The sequence below is a fragment of the Staurois parvus genome, unplaced genomic scaffold, assembly GCF_062004578.1.
Source record: "Staurois parvus isolate SC_StPar_1 unplaced genomic scaffold, SC_StPar_1.0 ptg000137l, whole genome shotgun sequence".
Taxonomy (NCBI): Eukaryota; Metazoa; Chordata; class Amphibia; order Anura; family Ranidae; genus Staurois; species Staurois parvus.
Genome location: NW_028317933.1, coordinates 8,469,104 through 8,493,644, shown reverse-complemented (window position 1 = coordinate 8,493,644; position 24,541 = coordinate 8,469,104). Strand labels below are relative to the sequence as shown.

The 24,541-nt window shown below is 41.7% G+C and overlaps 1 protein-coding gene across 1 annotated transcript in view; it reads right to left on the bottom strand.

Annotated features, from left to right (window-relative positions):
• The window catches only part of SLC32A1 (solute carrier family 32 member 1), a 42,613-nt gene extending 18,425 nt beyond the window's left edge, over nucleotides 1-24,188 (bottom strand). The window contains exons 1-2 of the mRNA XM_089673310.1: nucleotides 24,055-24,188; nucleotides 18,403-19,075 (exon numbers count right to left, since the gene is read on the bottom strand). Coding sequence (XP_089529436.1) covers nucleotides 18,403-18,771 — 369 coding nt within the window. The 5' untranslated portion in view covers nucleotides 18,772-19,075; nucleotides 24,055-24,188. The remainder of the gene's footprint in view (nucleotides 1-18,402; nucleotides 19,076-24,054) is intronic.
• Between the last annotated feature and the right edge of the window lie 353 nt (nucleotides 24,189-24,541).

Below are 24,541 nucleotides of genomic sequence, written 5' to 3'. Positions count from 1 at the left end.
TGTCAATAGGGCAGTGGATGGTGTCAGTAGGGCAGTTGACAGTGTCATTAGGGCAGAGGATTGTATAAGTAGAGTAGTGGATGGTGTCAGTAGGGCAGTACACTTTCTTAGTAGGGCAGTTGACGGTGTCAGTGGGACAGACGATGGTGTAAGTAGAGTAGTGGATGGTGTCAGTAGGGTAGTGGATGCTGTCAGTAGGGGAGAAAATGGTGTAAGTAGAGTAGTGGATGGTGTCAGTAGAGCAGTACACTTTGTTAATAGGGCAGTAGCCAGTGTCAGTAGGGCAGAGGAGGGTGTAAGTAGAGTAGTGGATGGTGTTAGTAGGGCAGTGGATGGTGTCAATGGGGCAGAGGATGGTGTAAGAAGAGTAGTGGATGGTGCTAGTAGGGCAGTGAACTTTGTCAGTAGGGCAGAGAGGGTGTCAGTAGAGCACTGGATGGTGTCAGTAGGGCAGAAGAAAATGTCAGAAGAGTAGTGAACGGTGTCTGTAGAGCAGTGAATGTTGTCAATAGAGCAGTGGATGTGTCAGTAGGTCAGATGTTGGTGTCAGTAGGGCAATGGACTTTGTCAGTAGGACAGTGGACAGTATCAGAAGAGCAGTGGATGGTGTTAGTAGGGCAGGGGGTGATGTCAATAGTTTATTTTTATTTATTTATATTTTACATTTTTAATTCTTTTTTACAATTTTTATATTTTATTATCTTTTAAAATTTTTTAACAGCCCTGTTGGGGGGCTTTGTGAAATACCAGGGGACTAACAGACAGAGAAAGTGGTTAAGGACACACACCTCAACCTCTATCTCTGTAGCCTCAGCTGCCCAGAATGAATGAACAGGAAAAGCTCTGTACAGGCTCTCTGTTCATTCACAACCTGAAGCATAGCAAACACAGTTTACTATGGTTCAGTTATGAATGAACACAATACTAATTCTTCATCGTGTTCATTCAGAAAAGGAAGGGGCTGGTAAATGACATATTTACTGGCACCTTCCCCTGTTCTGCATCCTGAAAGTATCCCCCACAGCAGCCAGAGGGAGAGAAGAGGAGAGGAAGCCAGTAGCATTGCGAGGGGAGAGGACAAAGGGAAACAAAGGAGGTCCCCCAGCAGAAGGAAGGGGAATCTGGACAGGAGAAGTGGCAGGGGCAGCATTTATAATGTGTTTTATATATATATATATATATATATATATATATATATATATATATCCACAAATGTTTTACCTTTCAATTCTGTTTTAAACTGTATGGGTTGTTTAATCAGGTGAGGGTCTACAAATACTGTAGGGGCAGGGGCGGACTGACAACTCATGGGGCCCCCGGGCAATAGGGGATCATGGGGCCCCTGTGTCCTTGCCCAAACACAAAAAAAGCATATGAAAAAGGCACCAGGGGCATCTCATGGGGCCCCCTACTGACCCCGGACCCTCGGGCAGTGCCCGAGTTTCCAAATGGTCAGTCCGCCCCTGTGTAGGGGTATTTTCCCGACAAAATTTGGATGTTAAGAAGTGACTGGATAAACTACAAAATGTCTTGAACATTACATTGATTGTGACCCACTGTCATTAGCTATCCATTTATATCTATATCTTTTGTAGACCTGATAAAGGGGGAGCGTCTTTGGACTCCAAAACATGTTGAAAGTTTTTTAAGCTCTGGTTCACACTGGATCTGACTTTGAAATCATGCAACTTCACTTGAAGTCACACGACTTCAAAGTCAAATGGCAGTGTGACTTCAGGTGCGACTTGATAGACATCTGTGCGACTTCATGCACAGATATCTATGCAAGTGCCACCCGAAATCGGCAAAAGTAGTGCAGGAACTACTTTTCAAATTGGTGGGATTCTGACAAAGTCAGAGTCGCACCGATCAGAATGGTTCCATTGCTGATCATTGGATGTGATTTGTCATGTGATCAAATCTCATGCCAATTCGCATCAGTGTGAACCAGGGCTGAGTGTGAATCATTTAAAATATCTGCACTTTTTATCATGTCCCATATGGAAGAAAAATATATTTGAAATATATTTTAAAAATATTCTTCCCAAATATATTGCCGTATATTTGAAATGCTACAATTTTGGCGATATTCAATATATTTCAAAATATATTAAAATTTATATATATATATATACTGCATGTTGAAATGTGTTTTATTACAGAATATATGAAAAATATTTTTAAAAATACATTTCAAATATACTGTATGTTTTTAAAAATACAAATCTACATTTTTGGAATGCATTTACAAATATATGTAAAAATATATGTTAATATGACTTTTGTATATGTTAAAAAAAATCTGAATATATTTTAAAAAACATTTTAACATATAAAAAAGTAATTTTAACAAATATTTTTACATATATTTGTAAATGCATTCCAAACATGTAGATTTGTATTTTTAAAGACATACTGTAAATCTGAAATGTATTTTTAAAAATATTTTTCATGTATCGTGTAATAAAAATGCATTTCAAAATGCAGTATATATATTAGTTGAAATATATTTTGAAATATACTGAATATAGCCAAAATTGTAGCATTTCAAATATATGGCAATATATTTGCGAAGAATATTTTTTAACATATATTTCAAATATATTTTTCTTCCATGTGGGTTGGTCTTGTGCTCCCATCGTTTGCTGTATGAGTAGACTAGTAGAGAAAGGCTAGAACGTCTATGAAGTTTTTAATGCTGTCTGTGTCCCCAATGATTCACCCCTCTGTTTGTCCAGGTGATGGGAGCAGGAATAGAAGAGAAATCATCTAATAGGGACAGAGAAATCTCCCCAATAGGATACAGGCAAGGGTTTTAAATATTCCTTACTCAAACTAAAGATGTTTTGGCTTTAGGTATAATTTATGTATATCAATGCATAGCAATGCAATGTATGTTATTGTGTGGCTTTACAGAAATAAAGGTACATTCCAAAATGAGAAACAAAAAGAGGGCACAAAACCGTGTGCATTACCTTTAAAAGGGTTTAATAAATATAAAAGCCAAAAACAAACTCACAAAAAGCAAAAGGCATGAAAGGGTACAGGGACTTCAAACTGACAAAGGGAACAGGATGAAAATGCTCCATGTGGCCTGTGGACCTCACTTGCTAACAGGCAACTGACACGTTTCAAGAGCAAAACCCTCTTCCTCAGAGCTTTGATGCTTTTTGATTTTTGTGAGTATGTTTTTGGCTTTTATATGTTAATACATATTTTTTAAAGGTAATGCACAAGGTTTTGCGCCCTCTTTTTTCTTTTATATTGTTCACTATAGAATTGTCCCCACTCTTAAGGGGGCTGCATACAGTACCTGAGGCAAATTGGTGTTTGAAGTGAATTTCTAATTCTACTTTATGACTACAGCGGAAGTCTTCCATTGCATTAAAGTAGATCGGCAAGCCTTTTTTAAAAAAAATTTTGAATAGAGTAAGGGAGGGTTATAACCCCTGCCAGATTTTTTTCCCTTCTGTGTCCCATTGCAGAGATTTTCCTTCATTTCCTATCCCATAGCAACACAGGAAGTGTGAAGAAATCCCTGTAAATTAACCACTTTGTGCTGGCCGCACACAAATGTGCAGCCTCCCGGCGTCTGGGCCTAGACGCCGAGCACCTGCACATTTGCGTTCATGTAGCAAAAAACATATGTACTGAGAGCGCGCGCCCTGCGCGTTCCCAGCACACATGTGTGGTACTCATGGAAAGGTCCCGGTCCGCTCTTTCAATCGGGACCTGTTCCGATCATGTGACCGCCGTGATGACGTGTCACGGCGGTCACATGATTCCTAAACCACGCCCCACCCGCCCCATCTCCCAGCGTCTGAAACTCTTAAAGGGCCAGGAGGCGCCGGCAGGAAGGGGTTAAGGGAATTCCTTGGGGACCCCCAGGTCATCAGAACTAGTGTCACCATTGGAAGATTTCCACTCTATTACTTTTCTGGGGACAACCCAAAATTTGGGATTTTCTTTTTCTTTCACTTTCAATGATCATGGTAAACAGGACAAAGAGAGAGGTTGGATCTCACGGAGGCTCAGACAGCAATAAAAGCCTAACAGGTGTTCTAATCCATCTTCACTCGATCCAAAACGTAAAAGAAATGTTTGCCTTTAGTTATACTTTAATTTTTAGCTGTGTTTTAAAGGTATTCTCCACATTTCAATAAATAATAAACGCACCCATATTAAAAAAGAAGAAAATGTGCATTTGCGCACCACAAAAAAATGCTATTTGATTAATTTTTAATATACTAAGCAAAATCACCCATTCATCCACATCTACATACTTTATTTTGCTGAGAAATCATGTTGAATAACACCCCCTAGCATTTCTGGCCACGGCCATTTTCAGTTAGGGCAGATAATGTAGCATTTACTTCCTGGTATCCATCTGCCCTTAGCTGAAGCATGCAGGGTGCCTCCTGTAGACTATTCCTCTAGCCCTCTACCAAGGTATGGACCTTCAGTAATGGCGATAGAGAGGTATCACTCGATTATGACAATAATGCACTTTGAGAACTATCAGTTCCTCTGTTGCGAAGGCAGATGGGACTTAAAATTTCTCCATTCACAAATCTCCATGAATGGATGATGTGGAGTTGTGGGTGGAGTCACACCAAATTCAAAATGAAACAGATGCCTGCAGGGAAAAGTACTCTATGATTCCACTAAGTAAGAGGGAGTGATAGGAGGTGGGGGCTGGGGAATGGTACTGTGTTACACCCTAAACACAAGTGTAACATGCAGGGCTGCTGTTAGAAACCACGGGGCCCCATAAGATTGGCTCTGAGGAAGAGGCGCAGCCTTGAAACGCATCAGCCATTTGGAGTTCTACAGTCTCCCACCAGACACCTTTTTAGGGAAATTGGACCATGCTGTTATTCTTTCGATGTGCCTTTGATTTTAATGCCTTTGTGAGTATATTACTTTTACATCCAATAAATTTGTTTTTAGAAGGTAATGCACTAGACCCGTGCGCCCTCTGTTTGTTTCTTTGTATGTGGCCCCATACAGCCAACCTGGCACAGTTTACTATGCCTCAGTTATAAATGATCACAGTGAGTGATTGGTACCAATCACTCACTGTGCTCATTCTGGAAAGAAAGGTGCTGATAAATGTGATGTATTTACCAGACCCTTCACCCACTCTCCATCCTGAAGGATCCTATTGTGTGCTTTTAGCTGCTGTTGGGTAGGAGAGGAGGGAAGCAGGCAGCACTGTGGGGGCACACAAAGGGGCATGGGCAGAAGGGGGAAACGTATGGTGCACAGGGAGGGTGTGGTGAGGGGGCAATTACTGGAACCGATCCCGTCAGTATAGATCTCTCTACAGCAGCTTTAAGTCAGTGGGATGGGGAGGAGAAGCCAGCTGCTGCAGAGCACCATACAGTGGATCAATTCCAGAAAATGCCCCCCCACCACCTCGCCATGCCAATCCCCCTCCCTGCCCACATCTGATTCACCCAGCTTTCTTGGGCCCTCCTGCTTGCCTGGGCCCAGTACAGGAGGACAGGTGGTACCTCCTTATCCTCGGCCCTGGTAACATGAAACTTGCTGTGAAATTAGCCCATTTAGATATACACATTTCTGTAGAGGTGCAATTTTTTGAGCATTAGGTAGTTGCATTGTCATGCATCAGTGTTTGTTTCCTCTGTGTGATGACAAGTGTTTTGATGCTCCTTTTCAAATGTAGAGTTTGGGGTTAACAGCCACTGACCAAAACTTGGGAATTCCAACGCATCAACATTGACATTTCATTGTATTCATTTGCTCATCTTTAATATTGAAATGTTCTTCTACTGTCTTTACGAATGTGTAGAAAGGACTGTTAAGACTTCCCAACTGTCATCAGTTATTGTCCAAGGATGAGATGACTACAGGAGTGTTGTGTTGTTGGGCCCTGGAGTAAAAAAGGAAGTGAGCGTATACCTGAAGACGTTCATGCGCACGAAACGCGTCGGGTGGAGCTGACATCATGCCGCCATTGCCGAAGGTTGGAACGGCGGCCATCTTGGTACTCCATTTTACATTCATTCTTACTTGTTTCCACGTGGATTGTCTTTTATTCATTATTTAATAAATACTACACTATATACTAATTTTGGCTCCTGTGGTGAGCTATTCCTCAGAGGAGAGGGTCCACTTGTGTTTTTGCCCTTGCTGAGCATCCCTTGCAGAGGTTTCATCGCTGTTACCTGTACCCAGATGAGATGTGCTTACATGCTGTTTACCATTAGATGTCTGGTGAGTGTACATCTGACAGAGATGGTGGATTGCCTACTGGGTCACTTCGCAATGTTTCTCCGTGACTTATATCCTTACGGACAATTTGTAGCTCTTACTTCACTGATATGTTATGGACTTTATATATTCTCACTTTTATGCTGCACTTTACTGTTTCACATTTATTGAATGATTTATTGAACATTTTTTATATTTGATTTGTATATGCTGCACTTGACTGTTCCGCTGAAATTTTTTTTTTTTTCGCTATATGTCAGATTGACTTTGCACTTTATTTTCACTATAATATCATTCACTTATTTTAGCGCTGCACTTTCTATATATTTATCCATAAGGAGTTGTTACCTATACCTTGGTGCTAGCTGCTTTATAGTTCCAGCGCTCACCTACACTTGATATTTAAAAAAGGAAATATTGCCTAAACAATACTAAGAGGCATTGATTTACTATGGTTGAGACTTAGCAAAGTGAATGATCACATTACAGAGGAAATTATAGTAAATTGGGTGTAGCTGTGTTCACTTTAAAACACCCAATCGTGTGCCAGAAAAAAAATCTGTTTTAATTTCCCTGACACCTTATTGGGTAAAACGCTATTTTACATAAAACATTTTTGGCTATACTTAAATTCATAAATACATTGCAAACATTTATTTAATACCTGAACAATCTAAATATCTGCAATTAAAGGCAGAAGCTCCCCATTGGCTCAGATGCCATTGGCTGTCAATCAGAGCTACCAGTGATGAAGGAGTGCAGGAAGGGGGGGGAGAGAATGGAGGGAGGGGAGAAGGTTGGGCCCAGCCCCGTTCTGTGTGTCTTATGGACACACAGAGCAGGGCTCAGGAGCGAGCATGTACGCAAGTGGCTTGCTCTGGGGGTACTTGGCTTGTGGGTGAAGCCAGGAGTGCCGGCAGGGGACCCTAGAAGAGGAGAATCAGGACTGCGCTGTGCAAAACCACTACACAGACCAGGTAAGTATGGCATGTTTATTATTTTAAAAACATAGAAACCGACCTTCACAATCACTGTAAATGTCAAACCTGTAAGTCAAGCATGGCCAGGGCTGGGACAAGGAGTGGGCACTGTGGTGTTATGTGAGGAAGGGGGGCCCATGAGGAGATTGGGGGGGGACATTTGTGTTGGAAGGGGAAATTTGAGGGCGGCAGGGGGTATAATTTGCTCTAACAGTGGAAGTTTTTGGAGTGGTGATTTGTATTGGGAAGCGGGATGGGGGAAGAGGATTTGTGCTAGGAGTGAGGATTTAGGGGGTGTCTACTGGAAAAGGCAATATGTTGGGGGGGGGGTTTGTGCCAGTAGGGGAAATTTTTTTTGAGGGGGGAATTGTAATAGGAGGAGGATTTGTGCTAGGATTGGGGGAGGGGAATTTGTGCTGGGAGGAGGGAATTAAGAGTGGGGGGAAGAGAATTTGTGCTCGGAGGGGAAATTTGAGGGGTAGAGGATTTGTGCTAGGAGGGGTACATATTTTTACTTTTCGGGGGCGGAATTTTTGTTGGGAGGGGGGACGAGGAAAGAGGATTTGTGCTAGAAGGGAGGATTTGGGGGGTTCCTACTAGAAAAGGCAATATGGCAAGGGGGGTGTTTGTGCTAGAAAGGGAATTTATTTTTTGGGGGGGTTGTGCTAGGCTTGGGGATTGAGGGAGGGGAATTCATGATGGGAGGATGGAATTTGGAGTGGCGGGGAGGAGAATTTGTGGTTGGAGGGGAAATTTGAGTAGAGGATTTGTGCTAGGTGGGGTACATTTGTTTTTGGAGGGAGGAAATTTGTGTTGGGAGGGGGGGTGAGGGAAGAGGATTTTTGCTAGAGGGGAGGGTTTGAGGGGTTAATACTAGAAAAGGCAATATGGTAGGGGGTGTTGTGCCGGAAGGGAAATTTTTTTGGGGGTGGGGATTTCATGATGGGAGGAGAGAATTTGGAGTGGGGTGAAGAGAATTTTTTCTCAGAGGGGAAATTTGAGGGGTAGAGGATTTGTGCTAGGAGGGGTAAATTTTTTTTGGGGGGGGAATTGTGCTAGGGGAAAGATTTGGGGGGTTGGTACTAGAAAAGGCAATATGGTAGGGGAGGGGATTTGTGCTGGAAGCGGAATTTTGTTTTGGGGGGGATTGTGCTACAATTGGGGATTTGAGGGGAGGGGTAGAGGATTTGTGCAAGTAGGGGAAATTTTTTTTGGGGGGGAATTGTAATAGGAGGGGGATTTGTGCTAGGATTGGTGATTGGGGGAGGGGAACTTGTGCTGGGAGGAGGGAATTAGGAGTGGGGGGAAGAGAATTTGTACTCGGAGGGGAAATTTGAGGGGTAGAGGATTTGTTCTAGGAGGCGTAAATTTTTTTTGGGGGGGAATTTATGTTGGGAGTGGGTATGAGGGAAGAGGATTTGTGTTAGGAGGGTGGATTTGAGGGGTTCATACTAGAAAAGGCAATATGGTAGAGGGGATTTGTGCTGGAAGAGGAATTTTTTTGAGGGTGGGAATTTTGTGTTGGGGGGAGGGAATTTGGAGTGGGGGGAAGAGAATTTGTGTTGAAAGGGGAAATTTGAGGGGTTGAGGATTAGTGCTAGGAGGGTTTTTTTTTTCTTGGGGGGGGGGAACGTGTGTTGGGAGAGGGGATGAGGGAAGAGGATTTGTGCTAGGAGGGAGGATTTGGGGGGTTTGTACTAGAAAAGGCAATATGGTAGGGGGGGGATTTGTGTTTTAAGGGGAATTTTGTTTTGGGGGGGAATTGTGCTAGAATTGGGGATTGGGAGAGGGGAATTTGTGCTGGGAGGAGGGAATTTGGAGTGGGGGGGGAAGAGAATTTGTGCTCAGGGGGGAAATTTGAGGGGTAGAAGATTTGTGCCAGTGGGGGAAACTTTTTTGGGGGGGAATTGTAATAGGAGGGGGATTTGTGCTAGGATTGGGGATTGGGGGAGGGGAATTTGTGCTGGGAGGAGGGAATTAGAAGTGGGGGAAGATAATTTGTACTCGGAGGGGAAATTTAAGGGGTAGAGGATTTGTGCTAGGAGGGGTGCTTTTTTTTTTTTTTTTTTTTGGGGTGGGGGTTTGCGTTGGGAGGGGCGATGAAGGAAGAGGATTTGTGCTAGTAGGGAGGATTGGGGGGTTCGTACTAGAAATGGCAATATGGTAGGAGGGGTTTGTGCTGGAAGGGAATTTTTTTTGGGGGGGGGGATTGTGCTAGGATTGGGGATTTGGGGAGGGGAATTTGTGCTGAAAGGAGGAAATTTGGAGTTGGGGGAAGAGAATTGTGCTCGGAGGGGAAAAATATTTTTTGGAGGGAAATTGTAATAGGAGGGGGATTTGTGCTAGGATGAGGGAATTAGGAGTGGGGGAAAGAGAATTTATGCTCAGAGGGGAAATTTGAGGGGTAGAGGATTTGTGCTAGGAGGGGTACATTTTTTTTATTTTGGGGAGGATTTGTGTTGGGAGGGGGTATGAGGGACGAGAATTTGTGCAAGGATGGAGGATTTGGGGGGTTCATACTAGAAAAGGCAATATGGTGGGGGGGGGTTTGTGCTGGAAGGGGATTTTTTTTTTTGGAGGGGGGGATTGTGCAAGGATTGGGGATTGGGGGAGGGGAATTCGTGATGGGAGGAGGGAATTTGGAGTTGGAGGGGAAGAGATTTTTGATCGGAGGCGAAATTTGAGGGGTACAGGATTTGTGCTAGGAGGGGTAATTATTTTTTTGGGGGGGGGTTTGTGTTGGGAGGGGGGATGAGGGAAGAGAATTTGTGTTAGGTGGAAGTATTTGAGGGGTTTGTACTAGAAAAGGCAATATGGTAAGGGAGGGGATTTGTGCTGGAAGGGGAATTTTTTTGGGAGGTGGGGAATTGTGCTAGGATTGGGGATTGGAGGATTGGATTTGTGCTAGGAGGATGGAATTAGGAGTGGGGGGAAGAGAATTTGTTCTCGGAGGGGAGATTTGAGGGGTAGAGGATTTGTGCTAGGAGGGGTACATTTTTTTTCGGGGGGAGGGAATTTGTGTTGGGAGAGGGGATGAGGGAAGAGGAATTGTGCTAGGAGGGAGGATTTGTTACTTTTTACTAGAAATGCAATATGATGGGGAGGGGGGGATTTGTGCTGGAAGGAGAATTGTGTTTTGGGGGGGGTTATGCTGGAATTGAGGATTGGGGCAGGGGAATTTGTGCTAGGAGAAGGGAATTTGGAGTGAGAGGGGAAATTTGAGGGGTAGAGGACTTGTGCTAGGAGGGGGAAATTGTTTTGGGGGAGGAGGGGATTTGTGATGAGGTTATATGGGGGAAGAGAGGATTTGAGCTAGGGGGGATGGGGGACAAAGATTTGTGCTTGGTGGGGGAGGAGGGGGGGGTTATGTTTAGGTGGTAAGCATGCAGATTAGTGCTCCATTTCTTTTTAGAGAGAGTATTTTGCTGACACATAAAGCTCATACATCTTGGGGGGGGGGGGGGGCATTTGGCATGTTTGCCCTGGGCTCTAGATGACTTTATCCTGGCCTAAAAAAAAAGTGTAGCGATCCCACACCCTGCCTAGAAGCTGGGATGCACTATGCATTGATCGCTCACCCCCTGCATCACAGGAACAAGCGCTCAACATAAAGAGCCATTAAAGTATAACTAAAGGCAAAACATTTTTTTTTTTTTAGTTTTGGACAGAGTAGAGAGGAACACCTGTCAGGATGTAACTGCTTTCTGTGCCCCATTAGGGAGATTCATCCTCTCTGTTTGTCCCGTTTACCATTATCATCAAAAGAAACCCCACATTTTGGGTTGTTCCGAGAAAAGTAATAGAGTGGAACTTTTCCAATAGGGACCTGGGGGTCCCCAAGTAATCCCTATTAGTTTACAGAGACTTTCCCGTTTCCTGTTTTGGCTATGAGACAGAAAGTGAAGGTAAATCTCCCCAGTGGGACACAGATGGCAAAAAATAAACTGACAGGAGTTATAACTCTCCAAAAGTGAAAAAAAAAGTTTTCCTTTTAGTTGTACTTTAAGTAGTAGATATGTATGGATTATTGTTGGAGACTAAGGATATTATTCAGTGTCACTTTAAGGCTGGATTCACACCTTGCTTTTCTCCTTGAATGCATTCTACATTGATATCAATAGAACTGCTTCAAAACAGACGTCAATGCACGTAATTGCACATCAATGTGTGTTGCTGCACGTTTTCAATGTGCATAGCAATGTCCTTTTTATTGAATGTCAACATACGTCATCAACACCCACCATGGTGCATTTATGTGCATAACCTAATGATGTGCATTTCGAGGCATGTTGGTGTGCGTCTTAACACGTGCATTGGGATGCATTTCAATGCATTTCCACTGATTTCGATGAAAAACTTATCAACCATAAATGCAAAGCTGTGAATGCTGCCCTAAACTCACTGCTCTATGATTTCTGGGTAGCAATCATCTTTATGTTGTGCCATTTTCTTTCTTGTTAACTCTAGATCTAGCCATACACAGGCCAACATTTTACCAATTTCAACCACTTTCTACCAGCTTCAATTGCAAAAATGACTTAAAGTGTTACTAAACCCAGATCAGTAAAATCAGTCTGTATATGCAGTAAAATATGCTTGGTATACTCACTGTGGAACCTAAGGGGTTAATCCTCTGAATTCTGTAAAAAGGCTGTTTGATCCCGGCTTCTCTGATCCTTCCCTTCTTCTACTCATCCAATCTACTTCTACTTCCCAATCCATCTACTGATAGTACAGAGTTCTAGGAGTCAATCTGCACATGTTCAGTTTGGTGTATATTTTTTTTCTATGGGTGGGCGCATGTGATCAGCACAGGGCCAATCAGCAGGGTTAGGAGTCCTGCAGCCTCATAGGACAGTCAGAGCAGAAAGAAAACTCCTCTTACAAGCTTTAACCAGTGCTTAGCTGGACACTGATAGAAGTCACAAGATTGCTATATACTGCTGAAGAGAAAAGGTATTTAGCAGTTTATATTTCTTAAAAGAATTGCATTTCCATGTTGTGTGTACTGTGGAAGACCAGATATAGAGAATGCAGGGTCCTGGGTTAAGTAACACATTAACAGCACACTGCAGCATTCCCCCTTTTCCTATTCAGATGTAAATTTAAATATACATCAATATATAAACATTGTGTTAGATTTCATCTGACCCGTTCAATCATTTTCAATCATTTGTTTAAATGGAATGCTGGTTGAAATTGCTAGAATATTACCCTGTTCAGGGTCAGTGTTAAGCTGGGTACACACAGGCTGAATATCAGCAAAACATGCTCTATTCGGTAGAAACTGACCAACTTTTGGCCCAAGTGTACAGCCCATTGTCCGACAGAAGCTATTATCATGACCAGTTTCTGTTGAACGGGTATGCTGGAAAACCAGCATCTGACCGGCATCCGATCAGCACTGACAGCCAATGACTGCGAGCACTGATCAGTGTGTCCTGGTGGGGGCAGTTCCTCTGTCAGAACATAAAAGCTCAGCAGGGAGATCGCCGCATTAACATTTGACATGTTAGTACGGCAATCTGTACGTTTTTTGTCGTTCAGCCCACTGGGTTGAACGAAAAGAAAACTTCCTGTGTGTAGCCTTTTGGACAACATTGGTGATCCATGGGGTGCTGGCAAATATGAATGTTAATCTATTATGGTACCACTTTCCAGCTGGATGTTGCTGCAGCACCTGTTACTTTTGAGCCTGATCCAGGAATGTGTGTAATGTAAATATTGACAAAAATCTTGTTTATTAAGCAGCCACAGCCTGAGCAGAGAAGGCTGACCCTGCCAGCATGCTATAGAGAAGGACCTTGGTTCTCTGTGTGGAAGTAGTGTTCTTTCTTCAGGGAGCATGAATGTTGATCTATGATGGTTCCACTTTCCAGCTAGATGTTGTTGCAGCAAACGTTGCTTTTGAGCCTGATCCAAGAACGTGTGTAATGGGAATTTTGACAAAAATCTTGTTTATTAAGCAGCCACAGTCTGAGCAGAGAAGGCTGACCCTGCCAGCATGCTATAGAGAAGGACCCTTGCTCTCTGTGTGGAAGTAGTGGTCTTTCTTCAGGGAGCATGAATGTTGATCTATGATGGTTCCACTTTCCAGCTGGATGTTGCTGCAGCACCCATTACTTTTGAGCCTGATCCAGGAACATGTGTGATAGGAATATTAACAAAAATCTTGTTTATTAAGCAGCCACAGCCTGAGCAGAGAAGGCTGGCCCTGAGAACATGCTATAGAGAAGGACCCTGGCTCTCTGTGTGGAAGTAGTGGTCTTTCTTCAGGGAGCATGAATGTTGATCTATGATGGTTCCACTTTCCAGCTAGATGTTGCTGCAGCACCTATTACTTTTGAGCCTGATCCAGGAACATGTGTGATGGGAATATTGACAAAAATCTTGTTTATTAAGCAGCCACAGCCTGCGCAGAGAAGGCTGGCCCTGCCAGCATGCGATAGAGAAGAACCCTGGCTCTCTGTGTGGAAGCAGTGGTCTTTCTTCAGGGAGCATGAATGTTGATCTATGATGGTTCCACTTTCCAGCTGGATGTTGCTGCAGCAAATGTTGCTTTTGAGCCTGATCCAAGAACGTGTGTGATGGGAATATTGACAAAAATCTTGTTTATTAAGCAGCCACAGCCTGAGCAGAGAAGGCTGACCCTGCCAGCATGCTATAGAGAAGGACCCTGGCTCTCTGTTTGGAAGCAGTGGTCTTTCTGCAGGGAGCATGAATGTTGATCTATGATGGTTCCACTTTCCAGCAGGATGTTGCTGCAGCACCCGTTACTTTTGAGCCTGATCCAGGAACGTGTGTAATGGGAATATTGACAAAAATCTTGTTTATTAAGCAGCCACAACCTGAGCAGAGAAGGCTGGCCCTGCCAGCATGCGATAGAGAAGAACCCTGGCTCTCTGTGTGGAAGCAGTGGTCTTTCTGCAGGGAGCATAAGCTGGGCTGGGCTCTAGCTCTAACTCTACAAGGGGGTGTGTCGGGCCTGTGCCAGGAGTCTTGGAATGCATTTACCTGATTAAAATTGAAAGTTTAATTGGATTTTAACAACAAAAATTCCTGAAAATGAATTTGTTTATCTGCTCTACAAGTTCTTCAAAATGCAGCCTTGGATAGATGCACTAGTGCTAATCGGAGGATACAAGCGGCTTATATTAACCAGGTCACTGTTTCTTTATCAAGTTTTTTCTGGTAATGAAAATAGGATGCAAATCAGCAGCCGACATATTCTCATATTACATTGTTCCTTCCTCTTCCAGTTTTCCGCAGTGAGGAGAGGTAAGATATGTTTAACTAAAAAAAAAATGCTTTTTTTTTTAAATTTGCTTGCTATAAATTGCCACGTTTATCATCTCTAAATTGTGGGGGCAGCACAATGGGGGTTATATATCTTTCTGCATGGACACTATGCCCTCCGTATGTTTGCATGCGTTTCCACAGGGTATTCTAGTTTCCAGCCCCAAACCATACTGTTAATTAAATTGGCTTCTACCCAGATTGTTCCTACTGTGTGTAGGCTTTTGAATTCATGCTTGTGGTAGGGACATCAGAATGCAAGTTCCTTTAATGGAAGGCACTGATGTAGATGATTTGGGGTTCTTGCAAAAATCCTTGGTGCTATATACAGTACATGCATTTTGTGTATATGTATGTATGCATAATTTATTTATTTATTAATTACAGGTACTTATATAGCGCCATAAATTTATGCAGTGCTTTACATATGTATTGTACATTCACATCAGTCCCTAACCCTCAAGGGGCGCACAATCTAAAGTCCCTAACTCACATTCATACATACACATACCAGGGTCAATTTAGACAGGATCCAATTAACCTACCAGCATGTCTTTGGAGTGTGGGAGGAAACCGGAATACCCAGAGGAAACCCACGCAGGCACAGGGAGAACATGCAAACTCCAAGCAGGTGGTACTGTGGTTTCCTTCTATAGATCAGCTATGGTCTACTGTAAAAAGCCCAAACATCTGATGAGGAAGTGGCATTACATCTGACTTAGTTTCCTTTAAGTATAGTAATACATATTAGCAATAAAGCTACATAATACCCAGCAGCTGTGGTATACAATATTTGATGAACATAGCTAGGAATTTTTTAGTATGGTAAATGTCTACAAAAAAGTCAGTGCTTTGCAGTGTCCCATCTGTGACATAAAAGGACTAGAGATAAAATAATATAATCACATTCTCATATAAATAAACTGCATCCTCATTGGTTACATCTAGATTTTCAGGAATTCTGTTCAATAGCCAAATGTATAAAGCATGGCTAAACTAGATTAGACCTGATTTAAAAAAAAAAAAAAAAAAAAAACACCAATAATTTCTTATATAGGTAATGGCATAGTCAATTATTTAGCAAAAACAAAAAACTTGGATGCTCAAGGTAAAACATAAAAACGGCATTAAATAATTGTCTCATGTTGCCCTATTCCCTAAGCATGAACATCAAGCTTGTTCAGTAGTAAGGGCCCATTCATGCCACAACACTGAGCACCTTAACATACGCATTTTCATTTTTTCATGCCTTGAGGTTATTTCCTTAGCTATCCCATTCATTCATTTGTATCTGCATTGCATTGCAGTGCACCATGTATATGCATTGGAGTGCAAATTACAATGAATGTTGACACACCTCATCACACATATACAGTGCAATACTAAGTGGGTTGGTTACTAGAACTGCATGGTGCAAAATCTGGTGCAGCTCAGCATAGAAACCAATCAGCTTCCAGGTTTTATTGTCAAATCTTAATTGAACAAGGTGAAGTTAGAAGCTGATTGGCTACCAGATTTGGTAAATTTCCCCCTATGCATTATAGATGTGGCATGAACAAGCCCCAAATGTAAGCTGTAGCAATAGAGTACAAATGAACTATAGAATTAGGATTCACATATGGTACTATGAGACTATGTTTGACAGATTGCTGTGGGTTAGTGCACTTTGCATATCTCAACTGCTTTTTCCACTGTTGTACTAAAGAAGCCCATACATGGACTCTGATTACCCCATAAAATGTTCTTGAGGCTGAATAAAAACATTTCTATAACTGGTATACAGTCACAGTGTACCATAAAGGACTTCTGCCCTTAAAATTTATGAAATTATAAGAATAATTTCAGCTGCACAATTTTAGGACCATTGCTGCAAATTTAGTTTTTTCAGGCTAATGGAGTACTGGAAGGGATGCATCAAACAAATCATGTTCTTTATCATTAACCCTGTTCACTTTTTAAACTCAGTGTTTAGTTAGGACAGATATACATACAGCCTTATTGAGTATCTATAATGAGCAAAGTGTAGAAACCAATAGTAGCCCAACTGCATTGTAGCACAGGCAGATCAGAAAAATATACATTTTGACTGTTGGAAAATTGTTTTTGTCCTTGTAATATTTTTTTTCTCCTTGAGGTGATTGTAGCCGTATTAGTACATTTGCAGCAGAAACAATTGAGTACTGTCCGCGATACTTTTTTTATTTGCACTAACAAACAATTTTGAGGTCAAGCTTTCGAGGAGTGTCCCCTTCCTCAGGTCAAAGCAGTACTGCTTGGACCTGAAGAAGGGTACACTCCCCGAAAGCTTTTCTCCTTGCAAACATAGATAGAAATAAAGATAATTTATTCTCCAGTCAGATCTACAGGGCTAAAAATGGCAGCTGGCCTTTTGGTCCCATCTCAGTGCTGCAGGGCCTCCTCTTTTGCAACCTGCAATTCCTGATCATTCCACTCAGCGGCGCTCATCTCCACAGCAGAAATGGCACTGATAATCAGTTTGTACAGGCACGCAGAACTGGGCTGCCATCTTTTATCTGTGCCCATCTTCCTTCTCTATGAAGGATTTACTTTAAATAAGAAGCTGCGAGGGTAATGCATAGTAATTGTGCGCCTAATCAATAGGCATCATAACTAAATCATATTTATCTGATTGCATAAAATTTTATTTGTTTTGCTTCAAAAAAATGTGAGCCTTGCAGTATAAAAACTAGCACAATTCTAATAAAATCGTACCGACATTTTTTTTGTTGAGCATTTGTGTCCCTTCTTGGTTTATTACCCGTTAATTGAAATGGTTGTTGCAACAGTTCATTACCAAAGATTCTTTCAATACATAATATATAAATACAAGAATTTAAAAGGGTAAAGACAGATAAAAGCATGGCTAGAGAGAGAAATATAGAAGACAGATGAATGGATGGATACATTATAAATGTATGATAGTAAAGTAAGACAGAACATCTTTTTGCTTCCTAATTCGTTAAAATAAAACTCATTTCTTAAAGTTCGTTTTTTTCTAAATGCATATATTGGGGGGGGGGTCTATCTACTTCTGTATACGCAGCTACTAAATCCTTCCCAAGGACAACAGTGTTGACTTTGTACACCGAATACCAAATAAAACACCATCCAATAGAAACACATACATGTCATAATAAACTCAACGGATTTTCCTTTCTTTTCGCTATTTATTCGTTCGTTTTCACAGTTGCAAATCATTTCCTATTTCTTTGTGGATAATAACAGCACAGTTTCAATTATTTTGAATTTGTATGATGGTCTTATTGTTTTATTTATGTGAAAATGATTTTCGAAAATGTCTTTCTCTAGTTAAAAAAATAATTTATATATATATATATATATATGTATATATATATATGGTCTACTACCTAGCCCTCTCTGTTCCATATCCCCATTAAAATATGTTTTTGTATATTTATCATATTCGTGCCATAAAATTATATATATATATATATATATATATATATATATATTTATTCCCAGATTTCAAAATTCCATATTTCCACACCCTGTTATAGGGAGCATTGCAGCTGCAAGAGGGATGCCAACATTCAGAAGCTACCAAAGCTCTTGAAGGACCTTTAAGGGTTAATGCCCACCTAGAGGACTGACATATTTACTACGTCTTGTAAATTGCCCTGGGGTAGATTGTTTTATAAGGAAAGCAGGTCCACACTGTGCTTTGGTAAGAGCTATAGGATTCCCAAGGGACAACAAATGTTGACCTTGGCAAATGTCCTCAACAGACTGTGACATCTCACTATGGAAGGGCAATGGAGATTGTGATGAGTGACCATTACAAGAACAATGAGGATTATCGCTGGTGACTTGAGAACTATAGATAGAGAAGAAGACTTGAAGGTCTTACCTGGATGGCGTTGGTGACATTCCATCCGGCCTCCCAGGCTGTTATTTTAGGCTTTCCAGCTGTAGAGAGTTCTGAGCACATACCATCATCTTTAGAGTCAGATGGAGGGGGTCCAGTGCCATCTCTTTGGTAGTGGATGTCCCCCTCTGCAGGGACATCGCCTGTAGGGACCTCGGTCTTCAGGATGTCCATCTGAAGACCTTGCCTGTGCTCCATGTCCAGGTCATCGCAGTGAGCAAAGCCAAGAGCCTCTTCATCAGTGGCCGCCTGGAAGCCCATCCTGGCAAACATCCCGCTAACCTTGGCCTGGGACTTGTTGGATACCGAGGTGGCCACATTGGACAGTTTGCTCCTGATCAAGGTAGCCATGTTGGCTCTTCAAGATCCTATCTCCCCACAAGAATCAGGTAGACTTCCTCTAGGATGTGCAGCTGGATGAAGACTGTTACCTCCACTTGTTTAGACTGGCTCTTCTCCACCCCCGAGCCTCCTTCAGCATGACACCTTCTGCAAAGGTAATTAGAAGCTCCTACATACCGCCATGATGACCACCACCTCCTTTCTTTGTGTAGAGTGATCCAGTAACAGGGCAAAGGGGGTCTGTAATCGGTTGATCTTCTTAGTGCCCCTTCCCTTGTCCTTCTTTTAGTGGAAGAGCAGCCCAGTGCAAATCCTATGGAGGGTGGGTGACACAGGGAGGGAGGGGGAAATACAGAGTGTTAGCTTTGTGCTGAGCACTGACAGTCTATCTACAGCTAGAACATTCATCCAGCAAGTGGAGATTGGGAGTTTTTTTTCTCTTTGGGGGAGGGTGGTGGGGATTGAGGGTGTCTGCATGACTGCTGCATATCTGGAGGAGGGTCTATAACTTCACCCCCACCCTTCTTGTCACCAATTGCAGTGCCCAAACCCATCCTTCCAACACGTTCAACCTCCATTCTATCACCCCATGCAGTAGAAAGACCCAACCTTCCAGTAAACCCCAGACCTCATTTCTATACATGCCAGGGATCCTACTTCCACTGGATTGCAAAACTGCGCCATCAATGTGCCACATACAACTCTTATACCCACAACACCATGCCCCTTCACCCAAGGTTATTATGTACTATTGATTATGCAGTCTATTACTTGATAGCCCTTCAAAACACCTTATCTGTTACCATCAACCATAAAATAATCTGGTATCAAGAAGACCTAACCCATGCTTATTGCCCCCTCTCCCCCTTCTTTAGAGCCCTTAATTCACATTCTTCATATCTGTGCCTACCCCCTACATATATCGTTGTTCAGAGTCATCTATCTCAGCCAAAAAAAAAACAGTCATCGGACGCAGGGAGCAGATTCAGCTAACCTGCTGAAGTTTCAATGGAAATCACCAAACAATTTATTTCCATTCGCTAAGAAATCACTTGTAATTTTGCTCAAAGACTTAATTATTGGGTATCCCCTGCCAATAGTAATCATGCAGAGGACTGACACCAACCCACACTGCCTACTCCAGGGCCGTGACGTCACTGCCACCATAGCTGGAGAAAGGCTAAAGAAGGATCCTATTGCACTGCCTTAAAATTCTGTAGATTGCTCTTCTCTGAAGGAATGCATTATACGATTGGCTGGCTGAAGAAATCGAAAAAAAAAATACAGCACACTGAATTCAACTAAATTAAATTCTGTATTAATACATCCATTCGGTATTTGAATTAAAAGCTGTACATATATATATTTTATATATATATATATATATATATATATATATATATATATATATATATATATACATTTTTATACATAAATATTTGCGTTTCTTGTGTGCTTGTGTGGATAATTATTTTCTTTCTTTTTATTGTTCGATATTTTATTGCATTATATTGTGCTTGCATACAATTTATATACTATTTATTTGATCTTACATATATAATATAATGTTATTATTTTATATTATCTGTTATTACCAGATTTGTAATTTCTCTCTCTTCTGCTTTCGCTCTCTCTTTTCATCTGTCTTGTCTGTCTCTCTCTATACTGTCTCTTTCTTTATCTCTTTTCTCTCTATTTATTTTGTTTGCTCTCTCCATATTATCCATCCTTCTGATTCTGTATTTTCCATTCCTCTCTTTCTATATTATCCATCTCTCTCTCTATATATATATATTTTTTCTTTATATTTATTATTGTTTTATTATAATTATTTTATATGATCTATTATTAATAGAAATGTAATTGTTCTCCCTCTTTCGTTGTAATTATTTTCTATAACTATATCTATATATATCTGCTTTTTTGGCAAAAACAAGACCACCCTCTTTAATTTAAAACAGCCTTAATACCCTTTTCCAATGTCTACAGCCCTTTACATAAGGTTGAGTCGGCAAATAGTTATTTCTGCTAGTGCTTGCACGTTTGTAAATGACATTTGCTGATAGAGGACTGGCATGAGTGCCGGGGGGTAAGGGGGGCAGAGGCTGGAGGAATGTGTGCTTTGGTGGTGTGTTTAACTCGACGTGACAAGCTAGAACCCCCCTTTAGAAATATGATGCTTACATCTCACTGCACAAATAGGTCAACATTGGTCTTGTAATATACCATCGTTTCTCAGAGAAGGGAATCACAAATTGTCTTAGAATGGTGTAAATATATTTTAAAAATTATAAATAAATAAAACTCTAGATTTAAGTTTTTGTTTTTTGCTGTTTTTTTGTTTGGTTATTTTTTGTTTGTTTTTTTGCTAACCATTGATAATCGTTAAATTGTAATTTTACATAAAATACAGCTGGCTGTGTGTACAAGTAGAAGGAGCAAGGGGAGAGATGGAGAGTAGCAAAGAGCTGAATATTAGTTATAGCAGCATGCTTGTGTAAATAGCACTGACATTTTCTACAAGTGACCTGGATCATGAATCTATTAGAAGAGGCAATACACAGAGGAGCCGGCTGTGTTAAACTGAGAGGGCAACAATGTTATTGTGTATAGAGCCTGAGGGATCTTCTACACAGCATATGTGTATCATGTACTGTACATTACATAAATATATAGAATAGATATAGATCGAGAGATAGACTGGTATCTTGGGATGGAAATCGATAGATTTTATGCAATGTAAACGATCCAAACGTCTGCTGATGTAATCTTGTGGATAGATAGATAGATAGATAGATAGATAGATAGATAGATAGATAGATAGATAGATAGATAGACATACTGTATGTGTAAGAATAATTATATTTTTTAAAATAACACATAAAGCCATATTTGTAATATTTTTACAAGCACAATATGTATTTACATTTTTTATACAATATTGTATAAATAAATATAATGTTATAATAAATAAATAAATAATGTTTTTCTTCTGTATTAAGGTTCTCGTTTTAAGTGTTTTTTGTGTGTTTGTTTTTGTGCTTGTTTTGGTTTGGGTTTTTGTTTCTTTTTTTATTTGCATTTACAATGCCAGAATTTAGAGAAAGGTTCAGCAAAGATCTTTAATGTGTTAATTAAATGTATGCAAAATACCTGAAACATGCCTACACACAAATATATATATATATATATATATATATATATATATATATATATATTTACAGCAATGTATAGCAGAGTGCAGTACACATATGTTAGAGGGTTCCAGTCCCCTGTGTTCACAGTAGAGTCAGCTCACATCACAGGATTTTTAGCTCAGGCTGCAGTCTCTTAGCATTGTGAGGTAGTAATGTATATGTAGGGTAGCTGCCAACTCTTTGATAGTACAGAACAGGGATGGCTTCCTATGGCATTGCTTTATTAGATCACAAGTGCTGTTTGGACAATAGATGTCGGAAAAGAAGAGCGACCGGATTTCTGATAAGACTTCAACTGCAACAATCAGTGAGAGATGGATGTGGGCAAAGGAAGACACAGTTCCAGTTACAGGAATTGGAGGCATAACATGGACACATAGCAAAGGGGGTTTCTCAGGTGTGCTCTACACACTGCATACAGAATGACTGGGAAAGCAGAGAAAAAGAGAAAAGGGAGAGAAGAAGATGGAATGGGAGAGGAAAGGAGAGAACAATAGAAGAGAGGACAAGAAAAGAGAGGAGAGGATACCAGATGAGAGAACAAGAGAAGAGAGAACAGGAGAAGGGAGGAGAAGAGAGTAGAGGAGAGGAGAAGAGATGAGAAGACAGGAGAGGAGAGGACAGGAGGGGATAAGAAAGGAGAGGAGAGGACAGGAGAGGGGAGAACAGGAGAGGACAGGAGAGGAGAAGACAGGAGAGAAGAGGACAAGAAAGGAGAAGGGAAGAGAGGACTGGAGAGGACAGGAGAGAAGACCGGAGAGGAGAGGACAAGAGAGGGGAGGACAGGAGAGGAGATGACAAGAAAGGAGAGGACGGGAGAGGGGAGGACAGGAGAGGACAGCAGAGGAGAAGAAAGGAGTGAAGAGAACAAGAAAGGAGAGGGGAAGACAGGAGAGGATGTTAGAGGAGAGGACAGGAGAGGAGAAGACCGGAGAGGCGAGGACAAGAAAGGAGAGAAGAGGACAAGAAAGGAGAGGGCCGGGTGAGGGGAGGACAGGAGAAGAGAGAACAAGAAAGGTAGACAGTAGAGGAGAAGACAGGAGAGAAGAGGACAAGAAAGGAGAGGGAAAGCCAGGAGAGGACAGGAGAGGAGAAGACAGGAGAGAAGAGGACAAGAAAGGAGAGGGGAAGACAGGAGAGGACAGGAGAGGAGAAGACCGGAGAGGAGAGGACAGGAGAGGGGAAGACAGGACAGGAGAAGACAGTTGGGAACGGACAGAAGATGAGAAGACAGGAGAGGAGAAGACCGGAGAGAAGAGGACAAGAAAGCAGAGCAGAGGGAGGAGAAGAGAAGAATGAATTGGTGCGGAGAGGACAGGAGGAGAGGAGAAGAGAAGAGAGGAAATAATGTGAGAGGAGAGGACAAGAGAAGGGAAGGGAGGAAACGATAGCAGAGAAGAGGACAAGAGTAGAAAAGAAATGATAGGAGAGGAGAGGACAAGTGTAGAGAACAAAATGATGGGAGAGGACAAGACAGGAAAAACTAGGATGGGAGATGAAGTACAGAAGAGGAGAGGTCAAGAGAAGAGAGAAGAGGACAGTAGGAGACAGACGAGGAGAGGACAAAAAGAAGAGATGAAACAGAAGTAGAGGACATGAGATGCAAATAAAGTACTGGAGAGGAAAAGAGGAGAAAAGGGGAAAAGCAAAGAAAAAAAAGAGAGAGGGACGAAGATAAAGCCCAGCAAATGCAAATAAAATAAAGGAGGGCAGAATAGAAGAAAGGAGAGTGGAGGAAAACAGAAGAAAAGTACTGGAGAGTAAATTCAGAGAAAGTAGCAAAGTAAAAAGTAAAGGATTGAGAAGAGAGTAGAGGGACGCAGAGGAAAGAAAAGGGGAAGAAAGTTGAGGAAAGAAAGAAAGAAAGAAAGAAAGAAAGAAAGGTAGGTAGGTAGAAAAGTAACAGGGTGCACTGCACTCAGCTATTTAATAAAGTATACGATGTAAAGCTGCCAGACACACAATAAACACAACCAGAAGGAGCACATTCACATTATGGAAGAAAATCAGGAAATGTATGAAGAAGAATACTGGGCGAGTAATGGAAGGTATTGTGGGGTGAGCAGAGTGAGGGAGAGATCAGCGATGCGTTTACCTAGTAGCTCAGTGCTCCATCTGTACATGCGGTTACCGGCACCCGGGCAGTGTCAGGCTGCACAGAGCACTGCTCCTCCTGCCGGGCAGCCTCCATCGCACCGTTCTCACAGGGTCTGCACTTGGGCTCCGCCGCTACTTATATGGAGCAGGTGCAGCTCCGGCATGTAGCAGCGCCGCCTCTCCCCACCTCCCTCCTCTCTCCCCAGCTCATTGTATATGGGGGATAACGCCGGACCTCCTAAATATCATCTCTGATATCAATCACTCTTATCTCCAAGTCTCCCAATATTGGCTTCCAGCTCTCTCTGCACACTACAGTGAAATACAATTTATTGTTGTCATAATCAGCAATTTATCTTCTGCTTGGAGACATAGACACATTATAAAAATATAAATGATTGCTGGAGTAGGATGCTGCAGAATAATTGCAGATAGATATCTAGATAAAGATATTTAATAACCACCAATGTGCAAAGGTTGATGAT